At 39.6% G+C, this 21,351-nt stretch overlaps 1 protein-coding gene across 5 annotated transcripts; it reads right to left on the bottom strand.

Moving 5' to 3' along the window:
• Positions 1 to 276: 276 nt before the first annotated feature.
• Positions 277 to 17,914, bottom strand: SEC61A2 (SEC61 translocon subunit alpha 2). 5 transcript variants are annotated; one of them, XM_075523930.1, is made up of 13 exons: positions 17,758 to 17,855; positions 16,455 to 16,522; positions 13,459 to 13,601; positions 12,511 to 12,576; positions 9,921 to 9,999; positions 6,386 to 6,517; positions 6,132 to 6,241; positions 5,358 to 5,511; positions 4,060 to 4,220; positions 2,713 to 2,910; positions 2,317 to 2,508; positions 2,090 to 2,166; positions 277 to 1,387 (listed from the first exon to the last, which is right to left on the bottom strand). In XM_075523930.1, the coding sequence occupies exons 3-13, from the start codon at positions 13,480 to 13,482 to the stop codon at positions 1,201 to 1,203; spliced, it is 1,380 nt and encodes a 459-aa protein (XP_075380045.1). In that variant the 5' UTR covers positions 13,483 to 13,601; positions 16,455 to 16,522; positions 17,758 to 17,855; the 3' UTR covers positions 277 to 1,200. The 5 variants fall into 5 exon arrangements, with proteins under 5 accessions (XP_075380045.1, XP_075379959.1, XP_075380225.1 ...); XM_075523844.1 differs by lacking the exon at positions 13,459 to 13,601 and having other exon boundaries at positions 17,762 to 17,914; XM_075524110.1 differs by lacking the exon at positions 13,459 to 13,601 and having other exon boundaries at positions 17,758 to 17,853.
• Positions 17,915 to 21,351: the final 3,437 nt, after the last annotated feature.

The following is a 21,351-nucleotide window of genomic DNA, read 5'->3' as shown; positions in this document are numbered from 1 at the left end:
TGGGGGTGCACAAGAAGTGCAGCTGGGACAAAAGCTTGTTTTGCTTTGCTTGCACGCGCAGCTTTTGCTTTCCCTATTAAACTGTCTTTATCGCAACCCACGAGTTTTCTCACTTTTACCCTTCCGATTCTCTCCCCCATCCCACCAGGGGAGAGTAAGCGAGCAGCTGTGTGGTGCTTAGTTGCCGGCTGAGGTTAAACCACAACACTAACAAAGCATGTCAGAAACGATCAAAAACTGCATATGAATTACATTTTGCACAGATAAGGCACAGGAGAGAGCTTAATTAAATAAGTTTATTGTCTAACGTTTACAGTTGTTACACTGCCACCGTAAAGTGCGACAACATAAATACATTTCAGCAGGAACTCCTCGTTCCCCCCGTCCCTTCTATGAACACTGCTTTAGGAACCAGGCCTTGTTCTTTAGACTCACAAAAGCAAAGTGGACATGAAGTCTCAGTGGCACCGTTTTCACAAGTACATGTTTAAACAAAACTACTGGGCTGACTTGCTAGCATGACAGCAGCTACCCTGCTGTCTCACAGGAGGCCCAGGGCAAGAAACCTAGTGCCCTAGGCGCAGCAATGCAGCAAATCCACCACAGAACCAGTTCACAGGTGAGATGAGTATCAGTCTCCGGTAAAATGTTTGCTTGTCCACCCTTGGAGCTAAGAGAAAGGTGCCCAGGTGGAGACACCACAAAGGAAGGAGGAGTGCCAAGTTCAATGATGGGGAAATGCAAGTTAAAAAAGTATAAAAAAATTCATGTAAAATACAGGCTACAAATAAATTTTGTCAAGAATACTGGCACGTGGCAATCTGAACTCAGATTTTATTTTCTTTTTTTCCTATTAAGGACAGGGAAATAAATGTAATATTTTAATGCTGTGTGCAAAAATATTTACCGATCTCAAACTGATACATTTTGCCATCTCACTGTAGTGTTTGAACAGCAAGGTAGATGAATTGGTTTCCAGCATTACAGGCGACACTAGATAATACTTAAACAAGATAATGTAAACTTTATTCTTAAGGCAGCTGGTACTAACGCTGCACACAGGCATTGCTCAATGCCCATTACAGTAATGGGACACGTAGCACTTTAAAACGAGTAAAAAGAAAATAGCGTTATTGGACTAAGTGACGCATGTTGTCAAAATACCTTCCCTTTCACACAAACCATGAAATATTTGGACATCTAGAAAAATAACGCACCTACTCCTCCAACTTCAGCCTGTTCTTTTACAAATATTTCAAAATACTGATAAATAATAGTGACCGCAAGCAGAATGCCAGTGCCGGACCCAATGGCTCCTAGAAAGTCAGCCAATACGGAAAGGGCACCAATGCACAAACCACCAAAGGCAGCTGCTGTGGGGATATACCTGTACCAACGGAGAAAAAAGTATTCAAGTATTCATAATCATGAAGTTTCATCCAAGGATTCTAACAATACATCTACCAAAACAACTAACTGGAACACTGAGCAACAAATCTAGTGGTGCAAAGGCAACTCTGCCATTAGCTCTTGCTATCTTCCGTATTTGCACCAATTAGAAACTAAATATTCACTGACAGGAAAGCTGTGCAAGTAACTGAACACTGGCAAAGCTTTTCAATTAAAAGTGTAACAATTTTATATGTGTGCATGCTATGTAACTTCCACAGGACCAAGAATAACTGCTTTGACTTAAATACGTAGGGATAAATCTACCTTTCCATATAGATCTGCAGGCTTTGCCATACTGCATAAAATACCGCTTTTGTAGTGTCATCTTAGTTCAGGAATGGCAAATTAAACACCTGTAAAAATCAAGGTATCTTCCTTTTACAAACGTGGAAGAGATTCAACCCAAATTCCCTCCTTATGCCACTTAAACAGAAGACACCACAGGTTAATCTCTCACCTACTGCTATAAACATCTTCTGTGTTGCTATGAAAGGCGACAGCTGAATGGGAAGAATCTTGACATCTGCAGTGGGAGCAGGTCTCAGATTTTTCTGAGAACATCTGCTCTAGTTGACACCTCCCCAGCACTCCTAACCACCCAGGCCAGCAGCACCGCTGGAAGTCAGCCTTTCCCTACCTGTTAAGCTCGTGAACCATTGAAGTATCCCTGTGGCCTCTCATCACCATTTGCTGTTCTTTGAGTTGCTTGGCAACCTGCAAAAAACATAATTTTATTAAACTGTTGCCATGTTTCATAGTCACCTGATATTTAGTCAGAGTAATAACTGATCAGTTAGTAGCTAGTCAGCTCTAAATTAGAGGCAGTATTTGAAAACATTTAGGCACGTTTATCAGAACACCTACATCTTTCGCTGATGACCCAGACACCTCAATCCAAGTCTTTGAGAAGAACGCACAGGATCCCAACATAAATATTATATAAACTATTACATGGACAGGATCCTCAAATATTGCACCCATGGATTCCGGAGGGGACAAGTAGTAGCACAGGCCACCAACAGGATAAGAGCGAGCAGGGCCACCGCCACTGACATCCTACGAGAGGGGAAGAAAAAGGCCATTAAGTATTTCTCACAGACATTCCTACCCTGTATTTATAGAGGAATTCCTCTTCAATGTTTAAAACAGCTTTTATAGACAAAGTAAGTCTTCCAGTTTTCTGCTTAAATACCAAAGTTTCACAATGAAGTAATATATACATATCATTTTATGCAGTTTAAAAAGCGGTAAAATACTTACTGCCCACTGTCCTAGTAAGTTCACCAAGAAGTTGCCACTAAAACGAACAGACAACATCTGGGAAATAACATAGAGGTTCGAAACTAAGGCAGACTGCAGAATGATGGGAATGTTGGAGGTGTAAAAGAGCTTGATAGGATAGCTACTGTACTGTCCACGATATCGTGCAGACTTGATGGGTAAATCAACACGAAATCCCTACAGAAAAGAACACAAATGCACCAAAATTATTTCCAAGACAGAAGGTATTCCTAGTACACCTAAAAGCTATTCCCAACCACAGAGCTCTTGCTAGATAAACAAGGAGCGCAAGGGCTGAGACAGTAAAACCCAAAGGCTTTCTGCTGCAGTCTGGATTACAAATTTTAAGGGTTTATAAGTGTTACTGCTTGGTTGTATTACATTCTTTTTACATAAACGTTCTCTCTCATCTGCTAAATGATATTCCTCTAAAATACACTTTATAGAATAGGGTTTGATAAAAGCCTTTAATGGCTTTTAACTTAACTAGCCAGTTAACAGCAGACTTTTGTGTGGTAAGCCCAGCCTCCTGTTTTCTGGGGCAGGCTCCTATCTGAGTAGACCCAAGAAAAGCCATGTGGATTTGAAAACCAGATAGTTCATTTTTTTTTGCCAGCACTCTGACTCAACAGCTTAAAAAAAAAAAAACCAAACAAACAAACAAACAAAAAAAAAATCACATTTTAGACACACACACACCAAAAAAAGAATAAAAATCACCATATGGATCTCCTTTAGTGTCCATTTTAGTAAATACTTACATTTAAAAAGAAATCCTAGCTAACTATTTCAAGAAAATGAGGGAAGAAACAGTAAGCTATGCATTAATTACACGGTTGTTTTCTAGAACAAATCTGTATCATGCACAGCCCAAAGAAGCAAGGTTCTTTAGCTCTTTCCAAAAGTATTCTTTTAAGTCAGCTATGAATATCAAGTATATTATTTAATATACTTATATTACTGTAATACTTATATTACAAGTATATTATTGTAATATACTTAAAAGTATATTACAACCACTGCAGTTCCAGAATCCATTTTTAGTAAAAATACTCTCATAGTGTGTATGGCATTTAATGGAATGTGAGATTACATCACTGTCTGAGTACAAGTACGCCTGGCTATAAAATTTAACAGCTGTACTGTCACAGAGGTATGTTACTGAAATAACAATATTGAAATAAAAAGAGTTTCTTACTCAAAGCTAAGATACTTCAGTTACTCTAGTTTGGCTTTTGCATTTTTTCCCAATGACTGCAGTGTCTAGGGTCCGTGCGCTTCTACCTATGCAGCTGCAAAGCTACTATGAGGAATTTCTCATTTTACCTGAAAATATATGACTACAGCAAATACAAATACTGTAGCAATCAGATTCATGAGATTGGGCAAATTCTGTCGGTAAAAAGCCTCCCGCAAAGCCCGGACTTTGTCGGTTCGTGTAGCCAGAAGATGAAATAATGCAATCACAGCACCCTCAAACTCTGTTCCTGCACGAAGCGAAAAAGTAAAAGAAATTTTAATCTGTAAATTAGAAATATTTTAAAAAATAGTAATCTTTCTTTTGGAAATTTTAAGAATAACACATATAAAATCAGATATGATAGGACATAAATCCTGTTACAACAAATATTATTATCACAATACAGGATTCTGTTTTAGCTTCTAGAATGTAGAATAATCTACCAAAACATTATTCCTGGTTAAAAAAAAAAAAAAACCACAACCAAAAAAACCCCCCAAAACCCCCAAAAAACCAAGTCACACACATGAAAGAATACTCTCTCTCTTTCTTTTCTGGGGGCAGGAGGATGATTGGAATGAAGAAACAATAAACAAGGAGAAAAATAGCTTCAGAAAAGCAGTAATAAAATGCAATAGCCAGAACTACTAAAAATCAAGTGAAAATGAAAGCAAACTAAAACCATGGCTCAGGATTTCAAATGTACACATTGAACTAGTTAACTTCCTGATGCAAACAGGCTGTATCTTAACTTGGTATTTCTAGGGTCTCAGGACAACCAGATGTCAAAGACTGGCTGAGGAATGAAGCTGGTAGTCTCTGAAGAATCAAACCAGCTTAAAGTAATTTGGAGGCACCAACTATAGAAGTATCCTATAGCCACCAACAGCAGTTGGATCATAAACAACTCCTCTGAACGTACAGAATTTCTTATCTTCTCTATTTCTATTGATTAAATGATGCTAAAACAAGACTATTTCAGTTTGGAAATCCAAAAATCTTCACTCAAGGGGCTTCAAGTCCCATTTTAACTACTACAATTCAAATCAGCAAAGGCAAACTTGTAGGTTATTAATCTTCACGGAAGTCAGACAACATTTTCATCTTCAATGTTAGAAAATTGACTTTAGAAGTTCATCATCACGCATTAAAACATTTTTTTAAATATCTATCCGATAAACATCCGATAGTTTATGTATAGTACACATCCACTGAATCATCATAGAATCATAGAATGCTTTGGATTAGAAGGGACCTTTACAGGTCATCTAGTCCAACCCCTCTGCAAGAGCAGGGACGTCTTTAACTAGATCAGGTTGCTCTGATCTGATCTACTCTGTTCTGCACTGAAACACATTGTAACTAATTGTAATCGCACACATACCTCTGCCAGTGTTGATGGTAGTGGGACTGAAAGCCTTCCAGACAATGGTTTCACAGATATTGGTAGCAATAAACAGGGAAATACCAGACCCCAAGCCATAGCCTTTCTGTAGCAACTCATCTAACAGCAACACAATCAAACCAGCAACAAACAGCTGTGGGGAAAGAAACAGAACTGAGCAGAAACAAGAATAAATCAAGTCAAGAATTATGCATTAATTCCCTGCTTTGGGATTTTCATCACGTTGGAGAGTGATCATTACGTTTTTCATCTAAATATCATTCATGCAGTATTTTTGCCCTCTCACGTACAAATGCCTGCGCATCTCACCTGGCAACGATCTCTGTGACTTTTCAACACTGACGCTAGCAAACAGATTACTCAGTAAGCACTTTTTTCAAAAAAGCGTTCAAGTTTGTGCGTTTCCTGCTTTGCTCTACAGGATAATGCTTCAAAGCTGCGTCTGTGCCAATTAGTGAGAAGTCCTCCGTGGTACTGAACAGCAGCTACTGCTTTCAATCTCTACTGATTCCTGTATTTTAAATCAAACAGCCACTCCTATCAGAAACATTTTGGTATATTAACTATCCCAGCTTTCTCCTCCTTTATGGAATATTTTGAATTTCTCATATATAGACAGACAGATACAAAGGATGATGCTTTATAGCATTAAAAATGAATAAATAAATGGCAACCAGACATAGAAAGATTTTTCCTTCCAGCTACACTGTATATAACCAGTCTCAGTTACACACAAAATAGCTCATTACAAACCTGAATTATAATAAGAAGACAAATTCCAGCACCCATTTCAGCAGGATCTCCATACATTCCAGTCATAACATACACAATGGCTTGCCCAATGGTAATAATCATCCCAAATACTAAAACAAGAGAGAAAGCAAATCCTTTAAAAAAAATCTGCTGAAATCACCTACCAAAGAAATCTTACATCTAGTATCACTTAGGCAGGCTGCTTTCCCAAGAATAAAAATATGCTTATTAATTTTAATCAGAGCAGCGCTTACATTTCTGAGCTCCATTGAACAAGGCTCTGTCTTTCGGAGTATCACCAACTTCGATGATCTTCGCTCCAGCTAGCAGCTGCATGATCAAACCAGATGTCACAATGGGTGAGATACCTAATTCCATCAAAGTACCTGAACAGGAAGAAAAATTAATACAATTGCCATTCAAGCATCTCTCGTAAAGAATTATACTCTGAGGATATTAGGTCTGTTGAAAGGTTTCTGACCTATAAGGAACATTTATCATAATGCTTCAAACATGTATATTCCAGCACAGGTATGATCAAAACAAAGACTGTTATCTCCTCACAAAAGAAGGCTGCTGTGTCAAAATCTGTAATTTTGAAGGCAGCATGAGAAACCTATGTAGCTTTTCACTTCAAATATTTTTGTGAAACCATGCTAACACTAAAGGTCAATGCAGACTGAAGCTCAGCTTTTTGGCATATCATATCAAGGAACCTTTCACTGGAAAGCATCTTCTCCCTGGTTGTTTACTCTCACAGTGCTTCAACTGTCACATTTTCCAAAAGTTTAATTTTGAAGACCACAAGAAAGATGCTGCAGATCCACAGTGGCTGGTAACGCCACTCTTGGAATCACTGACTGTAGTTAAGAGCACAGAAGTTTAGGATTAAACTAGTTCTTAACAAAACAAACACATGTCATTGAGATGCTCTACTCTGCCAATTCACCTACTGGTGCAGTGTCACCGAGGTATCAACTTCCAACTGTATACAACTCAAACAGAGCGATGTAACTTCATAAAACGCTACTGCTGCAGCACATAGGAGTACATTCCAGAAAACCTGCCTGGTTTTCCCTCCCAATCATTTCATCTGGTGTAATAAAAACTGGGGCATCACTCACTTTGCTTGCATCCTCAGGCTGATGCACCTGCAACACCAGAACTACCACCTGATACTCTGATTTAGAAATATTCTCAGCAAGGTCTTGCACAAATACTGATACCTGCTTGACTTATAAGGCAGTATGGGAGCAGAACTGAGTGTACACAAAGCAATTAGACTCAGGAAAGTAGCCCGCCTCTTGCCTACACAATATACTCTCTCATCTCAATACAGAAACATTCTTCCACATCATCTTTTTGGAGCAACAGCATTATAAAGAGATTACTTTTTGAAATTTAATTTGTCCTTCAGCTAATACCAGAAAATTTTCTCCTATCTGAAGATGCTGAAAGCTTCAAGAAACAAAACGTTGAAAATTTGGATGAAAATCAAGAAACCAAAACTACCAAGTGATAAAACTTTCCACATTTGCCAAGCTGGAAACTTAAAGGGTAAGGTTTAGGTAAGGACACATTTTACAAGTTTAATATTCAATTAAGCCAGATCAAATTACTTCATCACCATCTTTTACATGGTCACTCAAGGGACATAAATAATGCACATTTTTTTCTGATGTTAAGTCACAATATCCACCAGGGAGATTCAAAAGAGAATCAGCTCACAATTCTTTTCAGTTCTGTACATTTAAGTGGACCTCTGCTCTCACATGTAGTACAGTGGTGTTCCATCATAAAATTACCAAGAAAATTATTAATAAAAAACTATTTAGCCGCTGCTGACTTGTAAAGTCTCAACAAGGACCAGTGACAGGGGAAGCATGGTCTGTAAGGTCATATGGAAGATGAAAAGAAGTAGAAACAGTATATCCATAGCCGATCAGCCTAGAAGCTTATCTATCCTCACATTCCATCTCTGAAAGGGGCCCCTTCCCCTTTGGAGGAAGACTCATTCTGTATTTCCCTTTTCCCATGTATCAGTCATTTACTCAGAAACTGCTTCTGGCAACTTCTGCCAGTAATTTATTCAGAAACTTTGAGTTACACGTGCTGCTTAATAATACCATTGGCTGCCCCTTCCCTCTTACAGTGTAAGGAAAAAGTGACTATCCATTCCCTATCCACTTTTTTTTCCAGAGATGAAGACTTAGAAGACATTTGGGATATGCATGTTTCATGGCAAAGAATCTTTATTTTTTAGGATCTCTTTCTATAGATTAATATCTACCTTAGATTCTCCCTGGTGCCTTTTCCCGAGTGTTTTTTTTAGTTCCACTATATCCTTTGTGGCACATAGATTAGAACTGCATGCAGTATTCAATTTGTGGCACCTTACAGATTTGTACAGACATTTCTTCTGATCTTTTCAACCAGTTTTTAAGCCATTAGGTCTTCCCTTTTATCCTGCAATAGCTTAATTTCCTGAAGAGCCTTTAATAAGTAATCTGAATTTAACAAAAGGGTTTTGAGCACCACCCCTATTGTCTGGAGTCTTCTTTTCATTTCTGCCTAACTACCAGAGTCCTCATTTCAGTTCTAAGTTTTAAAAATTTTAAGCATTATTGCCCAATTATTTTTTCTTTTTCTTTTTTTTTTTTTTTAGTGTTTTCCCTGCTACCAAAATGTAAAACGTGAAAGCATTAAAGTCATTATTATAATGTGGTTCCTTCATACTTGCATCCTACAGTCTACACACTGTTCAGTACATGTTAAATATCATGTCATGTCTCATGGAAATCTCTACTTCTCCAACAGCAAGAAAATTAGGATGTCAAAAACTTTAGTCTTTACCTCACATGCTCCAATGACATGTAGTCAGTTGACTTAGGCATAAATTAACTTTCCCACTCAGGCTTTTTGTTGCCTTTACAGTCTCTCTAGTCTTTTCTCGGCCACTGTTACCATTCTGTCCAGCTAGTGGATAGCATATTTAGCATATTGTTACACACTGCTAGTGAGACACAGAGTTTTTACATGCACATTCTGCAGTAGAGTTTGAAACAGCTAACTTATTTACCTTAATTTATTATCTTCACTGCTGTGACAAAATTTGCCATTCCTAAATAATTTCTACCTTCACATTAGAGGGTTCCACTGATTTTCCTACTTCCAGCCAATTTTCCATGATACAGATGAGGTCAGTGTCCTCATTTAGTGTCATGCATGCCAGGTCACCCATCTTAAGTTTTAGACTTCTAGCATTAGTTTAAGTCTTCTTATACATTCGGTTGGGATCCACTTCTCTATTCTAAAATAAGTTAGTTTGGCTTTGCTAAACTATAAGCCTAATCATCTCTGCCCTTAGCTTTCCCACCTATAAAATTACTCACCCATAATGTTGCCAAAGTATTACGAGGCATAACTGACTTGCACACATAAGGTATTTTCTAGTCAACACTCTCATACAGCACATTAGTGCTGCTTGTAAGTGGTGGGGCAGAAGATTCCCTGTCCCATATATTAATCAGAAAGAGACTGCTCTACAATTCGAAACAGCATCATCCCAAAACTTGAGAATCAAGATTCATCTCATCTGCACGTCAAAAGAAACCCCATTCCTAAAATGAAGTATTCCTCAAGTATCAGTGAATTTTAATTACATCTGTGTTAAGAACTTTACAAAGTGTTTCAGCATGACATCTGGGTTGTATGAAATTTAACAGCCAACCGTTTGTCTCCTGGTCTGTTTATACTGCTACAAAACAGAGAAAGGAATAAGCTACTCACCTCTGTTTGACGCAAGAATGACTCGCATCCAATAGAACGGATCTGCAGAATCTGATGACATGATTCCAAACAAAGGTATCTGTCAAAGTGCACAGCGGTATTAAACAGATATACAAAGAAAGCTTGCATTAATCCAAAAATCTTAATGTGTAATGATTCAACTGCTATACTGTTTAATATAATTTATTCCAACTTTTTAAAAATTAAACCAGAGCATACAATAACAGAGATACTGACACCATCTATTTTAATCCTCCAACTGGGGTATGACTCAGAGGACTACACTATGTAAACTAAGACCCTTCTACAGGAAAAAGCAGAAACCCCTAGAAAGAAGAGTCAATGCACATAAACCAGATTACTGAAGCTGAAGATGTAAATGCTGACATATGCAGTTCTGTAGTACTACAACTGCCCAAAAGAACAGAAAAAGCATAAAAGAAATAGGTTAGACACCACAAATCATTAACAGAACAAAGAAAGACATTAGATGATATTCCATTACTTATTTCACCAAAATTTTTGCAGGAATTTTGAATTAAAAAAAAAAAAGAAAGAAAACTGTAGCAAAACATCTTTGAGAAGACAGAAGAAAGCAGGTTTTTTATTTTTTTCAAACGGTCCTAAACAGAATTTCTTTTCAGTACAAATTAAGGATACAGCATAAACTACTACATCAATATCTTCCTCCAGCAAGTTTAAATATTCAAATTCTACAGCTGGGAATATGTTTTAAAATATCCCATATGGAACTGTTAAAGTTAGCCAAGTTTATACAAACCCTCCAATGTTCTATACATCAATACTGAGGGATTTTGAGCTCTTTGAAACTCTTCTTAATCACAAAGAAAGTAGACGAGGAATCCAGGCAATCTTACAGATTAATTCCTGAAAACTCTAGTCTGCACCATCCGATTTCCTATTCAACTACTATCATCTTTTGTATAGATTCAAAATCTTAATTATGCATATATCCAGCAGCTAGGAAACACACATAACTACATGTTCTTCTAGCTCTAGTATCATTCCTGCCTCCTCCTTCCAAAAAAACAGGTAGGTACAAGAGCTGGGTTTTAGCCTTTCAACAGTCCTTCACAGTTGTAAACACAAATTATTGAACTACTGCTCCAGAGCCTGGAATGGGTAAGTTAATAAATATAACCTAAAAAGCCTGATTCTGAAGATGTACGGTTCATTTTAAGTGTTCTAAGAGGTCTAAAAGTTCTAAAAAATATGTATCAAGTAATACATGGATTTTCATTTTCTGCAATATCTAAGTATTCTTTGAAAAAAAAACCCAAACACCACTATCTGTTTACAAGCCAGGTACAGATTCTAGGAACTGCTGCAGCTGTGAGTAAAAAAGATCACGTAAATTTTACAAAGACCGGTGTTTTGTGTTTTAGCCAACACCTTTGCCAGTACATTCACCAAAAAAAAAGTTCTACATGTCAACTTAAACACCTCAGAAAAGCAATTTTCTGCAATCTTTACAACCCATCAGCTTGTTCAAGAGAAATCAGGTAAAAACAGTCACTTTATTTCACTTTCAAACTTGTTCCTGCTAGAATTTAGATTTATCTACAGAGGGTAAAGAATGCATAATATTGCTCAGTTTGTTTAGACTACTCAAGGAATAATTAGCTTAGCTTTTTACCCTGCAGCCAATATCATCATTTCACAGAATCACAGAATCTTTATAGGTTGGAAAAGACCTTTAAGATCACCAAGTCCAACCATAAACCTAACACTACCAAGATCACCACTATACCATGTCCCTAAGCACCTCATCCAAACGTCCTTTAAATACCTCCAGGGATGGTGACTCAACCACTTCCCTGGGCAGCCTGTTCCAATGCTTGACCACCCTTTCGGTGAAGTAAAATTTCCTAATATCCAGTCTAAACTTCCCCTGGCGCAACTTGAGGCCATTTCCTCTCATCCTATCACTTGTTACCTGGGAGAAGAGACTGACCCCCACCTCACTACAACCTACTTTCAGGTAGCTGTAGAGAGCGATAAGGTCTCCCCTCAGCCTCCTTTTCTCCAGGCTAAACAACCCCAGCTCCCTCAGCCGCTCCTCATCAGACTTGTGCTCTAGACCCTTCACCAGCTTCATTGCCCTTCTCTGGACACGCTCCAGCACCTCAATGTCTCTCTTGTAGTGAGGGGCCCAAAACTGAACACAGTATTTGAGGTGCGGCCTCACCAGTGCCGAGTACAGGGGGACAATCACTTCCCTAGTCCTGCTGGCCAGACTATTCCTGATACAAGCCAGGATGATGTTGGCTTTCTTGGCCACCTGGGCACACTGCCGGCTCAAATCAATTTGAGAGGACCTTTCATATGACAAGAAAAAACATTATGTATTTTAGACTAAAGAGAAAGCATTAGTTTCTGAAAACATATACAATCAATAATGAAGACTATTTCAGAGAATCAGGTTTCTTTAACTGAACTTTAAACACTTAACCATAAAAACACACAACTGGTAGGTCAACATGAAACAAGAACATCTCATACTTTTACGATTCTGTTTTAGATGTACAGAATACACATTTTCTGAAACACAAAAAACATCAATACCTACCTGGCAGCATACTAAGAAAATGAAGAGTGTGATAGCCGTCCATAGTACCTTCTCTCTGAACTGGATCTACAGAACAGATCGTAGAGATTAATGTGTTCATTGTATGTAGAATTTGCACTGTATTCTCCCATTAGTACTAAATGCTGTATCATTCAGAATTAAATGCAAAGATATCAAACCAGAAGGCATAATTTCTCATTAGAATTTATTTTTAATATGATTTCAGATTTGAGAGAGACAGTCAGTCATGGGCTTCTGTGTAGTCAAAGAAATCTTATATGGTATCTGGCAGACAGCGTAGCTGACATTCAGTCAGTAGAATATATTTTACATATAGTATTCTAATATAGTGGGTAGTTACAAAAAAGCAACAGTATAGCTAAAAACACGGACATACCAGAACAAACATGAAAGATTAATGCAAAAAACTTAGCGGTGATTAATGCTCTAGGCTTCAACAGATTGGAGGCACTGTTTTGTAAGGCTGGAAAGTTATTAAACTAAAGCACTATAAAGTTTTTAAAGAGATCTAACTGCTGTGAAGACAAATGATAAAAACAAGAACCACCATGAGTTTTGGACAGCAATTAAAAATATTTAGAATTAAGTTCTTCAAAGGGTGTTAGAGGAAGCTTAAATTCACCATTATGTTCATGGACACAGACCATAAAATAATTTTTGAAGACTCTTTTTTCCCCTCCAAAATATTTATATCAATGTAGGTTATATATTACTTTAAAAAGATCAACAATCATTAGTCACTAATACATTGAAGAGAATCTCAGGGTCACAACATTTGAGGCAACTGTAATTACTGCCAGGTTTAAGAAGAGAAGAATCACAAGATTTAAGTTTGAATCAGAGGATTACTCAAAGCATGAGATAGAAAGAAACGCACTTGAAGAGACCAGAGAGAGCTAAGACGCAGTGTTATGTTCAAGTTCCCACCTCTCCTCCATGGACCGTAAACATTAGGATAAGTGTGTTCACTGTAGGGAAGAGTACAGCAGCTACTAAAACGTGACATGAACTAACATGTAAGATAGATACAGCAGAAATACTAGCTTTCTGCCTCCAATCATTGTATCTGCCTGTAGAGAAGTAACAAGAAAAAGGATTAGTGCCTGGTTTTATAGGTACTGAACACCCACAAATGAGAAACTACAAACCAACGCAGCAGCACCGCTTCTCAAGCAAAAGAAAACCCAGAAGTAGTCTATGTCTTTATAAGTGAAATCATGCACTTACTTAGAAGCAAAATAATCCCAGTAATTTATTTACTGCCTCATTCTTTTAAAAGAGGCCAGATGCTAAAAATATTTACAGTACAGTTAAAAAAAGAAAAATAGTGACAGCAGCAAGTAAATCTAACCAGTATCTTGCGTTAGACTTTATGCAGTGCTGACCCACTTTACCAAGTACTGTTTGAATTCTACAATTCCGATTTTAAGTACAGACTTCTAAAAAGAAAAATGCTTAACCAAATTATCTCTGCAGCCCAACAGTTAACCTTAGCTTCTGAGGTATCAGTCAAGCTCTACAACTCCTTTGGCTCTCTCTGTAACTGTGGTGAATATGAGCATTAGAGAAATTCTGCATTGCCCAAATCACAAGTATTCACAAGGAAAACAGTCTCTATGATTCAAAAAGACAAAAAAAGAGAAAGGACGCATCTAAATCCATATGCCAGGAACAGCAAAATATAGACTGCTACCAAAATATTCCAGCCACAAATGATAACAAGCACAGGAACAGTGCATGTCATCATCTGATCAGATTCAATTGGACATTTTATTCCTTTGACATTTTTCTTAAAACTTGTGAAAATGAAGGGACTTAAGCATCATCTTCTTGGTGTTCTGAACAGTGTGTTCTACTTCCAAAAACCTGTGCACAAGGGAAATATGAACTGATACTACTAACTACAAAAAGGAGCACTGCTTGGGTTAATCAAGTTGGCCAGAACACAAAAGCAACACACCCTAGTGACAGAAAAAGCCCACCTCCCTCATCAACAATAACAGCAAAATGATTCAGTGAGAGCCCAACTGAATCAAAACTTCATCTTCACTTAACAATCAATACAAGTTTAGAGAAAATAGATTTCTTTTTCTATTTTGTTGTCTTCATTTCTTGTCCTGGCCTTAACCAACCCACTGATGATGTCTGCCAGTGACAGCTTGCAAAAAAACAATAAATAACAAAGAATTACAGCTATATAGAATGACCTAGGTCACTTGGTAGACTACACAGAAGCAAGGAACATAACTTAAAATGGTCAAAGGGCTCTTCAGTCTAGGAAAGATGTTCCCAATTATATTTTCACTTCAAATTTGTACAAAGCTGGCTACTGGCAGTCATGGCCTAGACAGCAACCTAGACAGTAATAAAGACAAGGTGACCCAAATAGCAAGGACAGGAATCTCAACACCCCTCTGGGCATCCTTCATCTGCTGATGGAGGACATGGGCAGATCAAGCCCCCTCTTCCTCTCTGGCAAATAGAAAGGGAGGAGGAAAAAACCCAAGAAAATCACAACTGTTATGAACTTTACAGAAACATCACTATATATAGATTTGTCTTAGCTTCCTCTTCCCATCCACTTCACTAGACACAGATGGGATGGATGTGACCAACTAATCACGGATATGCCACAAATCAGCACCAGAAGATTGCACTAAAGTTCACTGCTGCAGAAACAAAATCGGTACCTTCCACCCAGATCTGGTACATCCAAATCTTAGCACAGGGTCTGGCTCTGGAAATTCCTGCTCTGAAGATACCTTTGTCTGACCTAAATAATTTGTTTGGAAACCTGTCCCAAGAGGGAAAGATGCTGGAAAGCAACAAGGAAAGATAGACAGAGCAAAGAGCCAGGGGACAAATCCCAATCCTTTTAAAAAATCAATTCCAGAGGGGAATAATCAGCAGTTTTTACTGTATCTTCTCCATTCAATCCAGCAGGCTCGGCTATGGTTACTGGCATAAACATCTCTGCATCCAGCCCTAACCTTTGCGAATCTGTCATCAACAAAAGAGGATTCTCTTGGATGGTGTCATGTTCCCAGCTACGCATTTCCTTTTAAGAATATGAAAACCAACATTTAGCTCTTAAGGAATTTTCATGCCAGTCATGACAATGAATATTAGGTAAATTTGTTACTCTAATTAGAACCTTTGTCACATAGATGATATGTACCTGCTTGAGTTTTGGAAGTAAAAAACAGGGGGTTTCGTGTTTTTGACAAGGCAGGTCTCTTTCTGATCTGTAGAAATTAACTAATTCTAATCTAGAAAATGTGCTGAGAAACAGAAGGAGCTTCTAGGGCTAAGGAAATAGAGAGATCAGCTGTAAATGAACTCAGTTCATTGATTTCAGAACAAAGAAAATTGTCACATCCAGTAAGTGAACAGGAAGCAATTATCTGAACTATATCACAGATCACTTTCTGACTTCATCAAGGTGAATCACAGCTATGAGAGTAGAAAATATTTTGTGGGAAAGGAATAACTAACTTTGTGATTCCTGAATTACAGTGCAAGGCTTTTCAAAGTAATACATAAGCCAGCTCAAAGCCCAGAGTTGTGACCAGTACTCAAAAACAACAGCGGTATCCACAGGGGAAAAAAAGCTTGAAAACTCTGTTCTAGTATATTAAAATAGATCCAATCATATGAAGCTGAAACAAAATAAACTTAGTTTAAAGATGAGACTTTTAAAAAAATATTAGTTAGCATAATTACCAAGTGGAACAACTGATCAGAAGGTTGCTAAGAATTCATCATCATGTAGTCTTTTACCTTAACATGGACTCCCCCTCCTCCAAAGAATACATCCTACTTTAGGGCCCACTGTCTGTATTTATATTGGAGTGTGGACTTGAATATCACAATATTCTCCTATCTTTGAGCCAATAAAAGTAAGATTATAATGTGGCACTTACTTTTCTTTCCGGTTTCTGGATTTCAGGTAACACTGCACAGAATGGCTTAATAACCTCTAAAAATTTTACTGTTCCAGAAAAACAAACACACACAAAAGAAGAGAAAAAAAATACATTAATGAACCTTTATGAGTTTATAAAACTTCATACAACTTTATTTAACTTCTAGGGGAAAAAATAAAGTGTAAGCAACACTTTATAAGTGAATTATTTCATCAACACACATTCTAATTCAATGTCTGAAAACTAGTGCTGTCTTCTTAAAACAGTTGAAAGCAGGGCAAAAATGTGAAAGGGAATTCTTGTTCTAACCAGATTTGGCCTATCCTTTTTTCCACAGCTGGAATCATTCTGGATGAGAAGCAGCACTGTATGTATCACCAGAAGTGAACTAAATTGTATTCCATCTAAAAATAAATGACCTAGTATCAGTCTGTGCTAGTTAAACACAGAAGCAAAGGATACTGACATCAAAAAGTATCCATGTAGAGATTAGTATATTGTGTTTTACAGAAGCATTTAGCTGAGAAAATAATTCAATCGCTAAAATATGTTTAGAAATCGTAATTTAAATCACTGCAACACTTATTCTGATCAGAACTTTGGGGGATTTTATTTTAACTTTTGATACATCTCTCTTTACAGTTTCTCCTTTAAAAACACAGAACAGCTCAACAGTTTGAACTCTTTTTCTGGAAAAAAGAATAATAAAAAAAAACCCAAAGCACATGTGCTTGGTGGGGAATTTGTCCTCCAAAACTTGTCCATTATTCCCAGCCCCAACACATTCGGATAGCCACAGAAAACAATCATCAGTACCTCTTCAAAGAAAATGCCTTTATGACACTGCAAGCCAAGTTAAGTAACATTTTGGTCGGAATGCCATGTTTGCTTTTACACTTTGCTGTGACATATTGCTCCTTTATTTATTCCAAGCCCTCAGACGGCTCATCAGAAGATGCATCTTGCTCCACAGAAGGCAGCACGGCTCCCATGTTAAAATACAAAGGCCGGAGGGAAAAAAAAATAATCCAGCACAAAGCAATGCCAAGCGGCGACTCGTCTCACCCTCCGCCCGGCAGCAACGAAACCTGCTCGGGGGGACGGTGCCCCGCTGCCGCCGCCTCTCCGGCCTGCCTGCGGCGGGCACCTCAGGCACGCCGCCACCTCAGCCCGCCGGGCCGGCGACCGGCCACGTCCTCCCCTCACACAGGCAGCGACCCGGCTCCCCAGGGCCGCTGCCCCCTGGCCCGGGCCTGCTCCCCGGACCGCTCCCCCGCCCGCGGAACGGCGCTGTCCGTACTCACTGCCCATGGCGGCGGCGGGGCCGGCCGCCTGCCTCAGCCGCTGTCACCGCCGCTCCCCTCCGCCACCGGCCGGCGCCGTCACGTGACGCCGGCCGCAGGGCCCCACCCCCTCGCGCGCAGGCATCGCTCCGGACGACTATCCCTGCCCCGACGGGACGGCGCTACCGAGGCGGCGGGGAAAAGCGATATGGCCCCCGCTAACGGCTCGCTGAGCGCCGGCCCGCTCCCTCCTCTGAGGGGAGGGGAAGGGGATCCGCGGCGGGGGTGGAATAATCGCCGCTACGGGGCGGATCAGGCTGCCAGTGGACAGCCACAACGGCGAAGGACCCGGTGGCGGCCACGCTCCCCGAATGCTCTGCGCGCTGCGAGGGGGCTGTTCCCGCCCATGGGCAGGCACGGCACCGCCTCAGTATTCACTGAATACCGCCTCAGTGAATACTGAGTGAATACTCGGTGAATACTGAATTGCCGTGCCTGCCCATGGGCGGGAACAGCCCCCTTCACACCGCCAAAACTTAGCCTTTGATTTCGTTTTGGGTTGTATGGAAGGTGGAAAATATGTCCTCCTCACTTCCAATCGCAGCCTCACTTCCTCTTAGCCCTCAGGGGTTTTGAGTAGGTTTCCCTGATGTTGTTGATACAGTAGTATCGTTATCCCACAAGTGTGAGGTCGTTTATCCGGTGTTCGAGACGCCAATACATACACAGGGCAGAGGTATTTTATTTCATGTCTGCCAGAGGTGGGTGCTAGGTGGTAGCTCCACAAAGCTAGCACAAAGTTCAGCCACACAGGTACAGTATTTATACAGTCTAGTTATGCGTAAGTAATTACACAAAGCAGTTTTTTATTGGTCTACATTTCTCTTCTTTCAACTTAAAGCTACAGTGCTACTTTAATATTCTGCGCGCGCTCAAAAGTGAGGGGTCTCTGCTTGGGCCGGGGTCTCCAGCTCAAGGGGTGTGACTTTCAGTATTACAATGAGGATAGTTCGCGTGAGGGTGTTTCTTGCCACACTTCTACTAGTTGTTTCAGATGGTTCCCAAAACATGTTAATTAGCTTGCATATTTGTCCAGGATGTGCTTTACTCCCAAGGACAGTAATTCTTGTTTAGACGTTCCGCTTTCCAGTCTGAATCCCCCTTATCAGCTTTATGTAAGCCCTGGCCTTCCACCAGCTCCTGTAAGGCTACACGGTTAGACTACAGTATTGATTGGAAAAGCACAGATTTAGTGGTTTGGTACTGGTGTGTTTTACTAGTACCCCAACCCACCCATACTGATGTGTGGATGTGATAATTTCGCGGGTCATTTGGTAACTTGACAAAATCACAGGTCTGTGGGTAAAGTGAACCTGACAACGGAGACTGACTGGGAATCAGTATCACCAAAATGGGCACCATACCTTCTTCAGAGTTCTCAGTTACAATAGGCAATGGTCTGTAAAATGAGGGTTATCAGAATTTATTGCAGGAATTAGATATCATAAATTTAAAATAATAGTCATTCTCAGTAACTCATCCTATGCATAGGCTTGTATTCTTCCTGTTTTAGGCTAAGTTACCAAGAAAGAATATGGGATGTGGGAAGGATTAGGGCTCCTCCCCAACCTTGAATCTGTATATTGGATTTTATTCTGCATTCCCTGAGAAGAAATCCTGTGAAGCAAGACCTTGCTACAGTATCTTTAAAGAATTTTATTCAATAGCCTCCCTCATCTGAAATCACTGAGAAAGGCTTTTTCTTCCCATTTATATAGTCATAATTTTACAAATACTGAGTTACCTGGTGGCAGTTACTTTCACCTGTAGTTTCCTGAATAGTCTGACAAATGCCCATAATTAATTAGCCTAGCATTTTACTCACAGATTATAATCTACAGATTAATAGCTGGATTAATAGCTAAGCTTCAGGAAGTTTCTTGTAATTACCCTTTGTTCAGATTTTTAGCCATATTTATCTTCAAAATTCCTTAAGTTACAGGTCTTGGTAGCTCGCTTGCTCCCAGCAAATCTTCCTATCAGTAAGTCACTGGCCCGTGTTTTTGTGATTGATAAAACTTCCAGGAGGTTTCTTTGATCTGTACTAACACAGATGCACCACTCCAGGTGTGGTGTAGAAATGCTACCGTGTCACCTACGAATGGGTTCCCAGTGACGGAAGTAAAAAAATCAAAATGCAGTATGTTTTCTTTGCTCATTCTAAGTGAATACTACTGTGTTCAAAGCTTTGCGCCTTCAAAATTCAGGCTAGATTTAAAAAAAAATATAAAATAACATCACTGTTACTAAAATATTTGTTTTAAAATATTTGTTTTCCTCACGTGTTTTCTTCCTGTCACCAAGACTTACTGCTGTCTCTAAATAACTGCTCAACCTAACATCTCATTCCTTCAATGTCTTTACTTTTTTTCTTTCAGTCTTGCACTTCTCTCTGAAAACCCTGAACATCCACCCGTAACTTCTGTCATTACTCTGCATCTCAGCCCACACACCACAATGCACGAGTGCCATAACACTTCCTCTCTTTCTAGTTAGCTTTTTTGCTATCTAACAGCACATAAAGCTTCACTTCTGCTTGTTTTAATGACCCACAAAATTCTCCTGTCTAAGGATTGGGATCTGCTCTGTTACCCACTCACCCAACTTGTATACCATTTCATCTGGCACTTCCCTGAAATTAAGTTTCCTGCACACACAGGAAACTCGCTCCCATTGCCAAGCAGCACTGTCATCTGGGGCTTTCGCAATTTCTGCTTCTCTTTTCTGAAATGCTTTTTTGCAAAAGGAATCCAGCACTCGTGCAGGGAGAGCCAAGCCTGCATGCAGAGCAGAGCACGGCATGCAGACTGAAAACAGCCTTGTGTGCATCCGAAGTTGGTGGGAGAAACGGCGTTAACCCCTAACTCAGCAAGTGCTTTGTCTTGCTGCCGGTAGCTTTCACGGTTAGCCACCGTGAAAGAGCAGTGTTCTGTAGGCAATGTGCATCAGCGATATGAAGGAGAGCTGTGTTGAAGCTCTCCCTTCCTTACCCCAGCATCCCCGGGGGGCTCCATGGCACAGCAACACTAGGCATTTAGCCGAGCAGCACTGCAGAAATAGCTGTGTCTCCCAACGGGAGGATAAAACAGGCTCTGAACACTCGAGCATCCCTCATGTGGTTAGATAACCAAACCTGCACAGCCTGTGTGCGAGTGGCGCGTAGCAAGGTCAGGCTCAGGCCACGTAAAACTCATCCTACTGGGTCTGTTCTTCCCCTGTGTGTATTGTCATAGTGAAAAAATGTGGGTTTATGTAATTTTATGCAGCTTCGAGTCAAGGCCGGTGATTGTGCTCAACAACTTTCTTAGCTACAGCTGCAGCCAAAGCAAGTTACTCTTCAGCCTCCTTTTTCTAGTTATCAATGCAGAGGTTCTTTGTGAGCAGAACATCAGGAGATAAATTGTACAAAAAGTACCAAGCACGACACTAGTGCCTGTTTGGGCAAAGTATGCACTGCCCACTGCCCTTCAGTATACACAAACTGAAGTATACACCCCAAGTATTATATCCAAGCAAAAGGGAACTATATCCCTGTGAAAGAACAGCTGCTG

The sequence above is a fragment of the Mycteria americana genome, chromosome 1 (assembly GCF_035582795.1).
Source record: "Mycteria americana isolate JAX WOST 10 ecotype Jacksonville Zoo and Gardens chromosome 1, USCA_MyAme_1.0, whole genome shotgun sequence".
In the NCBI taxonomy this organism is placed as follows: domain Eukaryota; kingdom Metazoa; phylum Chordata; class Aves; order Ciconiiformes; family Ciconiidae; genus Mycteria; species Mycteria americana.
The sequence above is the reverse complement of the archived record's forward strand: the minus strand, read 5'-3'. Positions and strand labels throughout refer to the sequence as shown.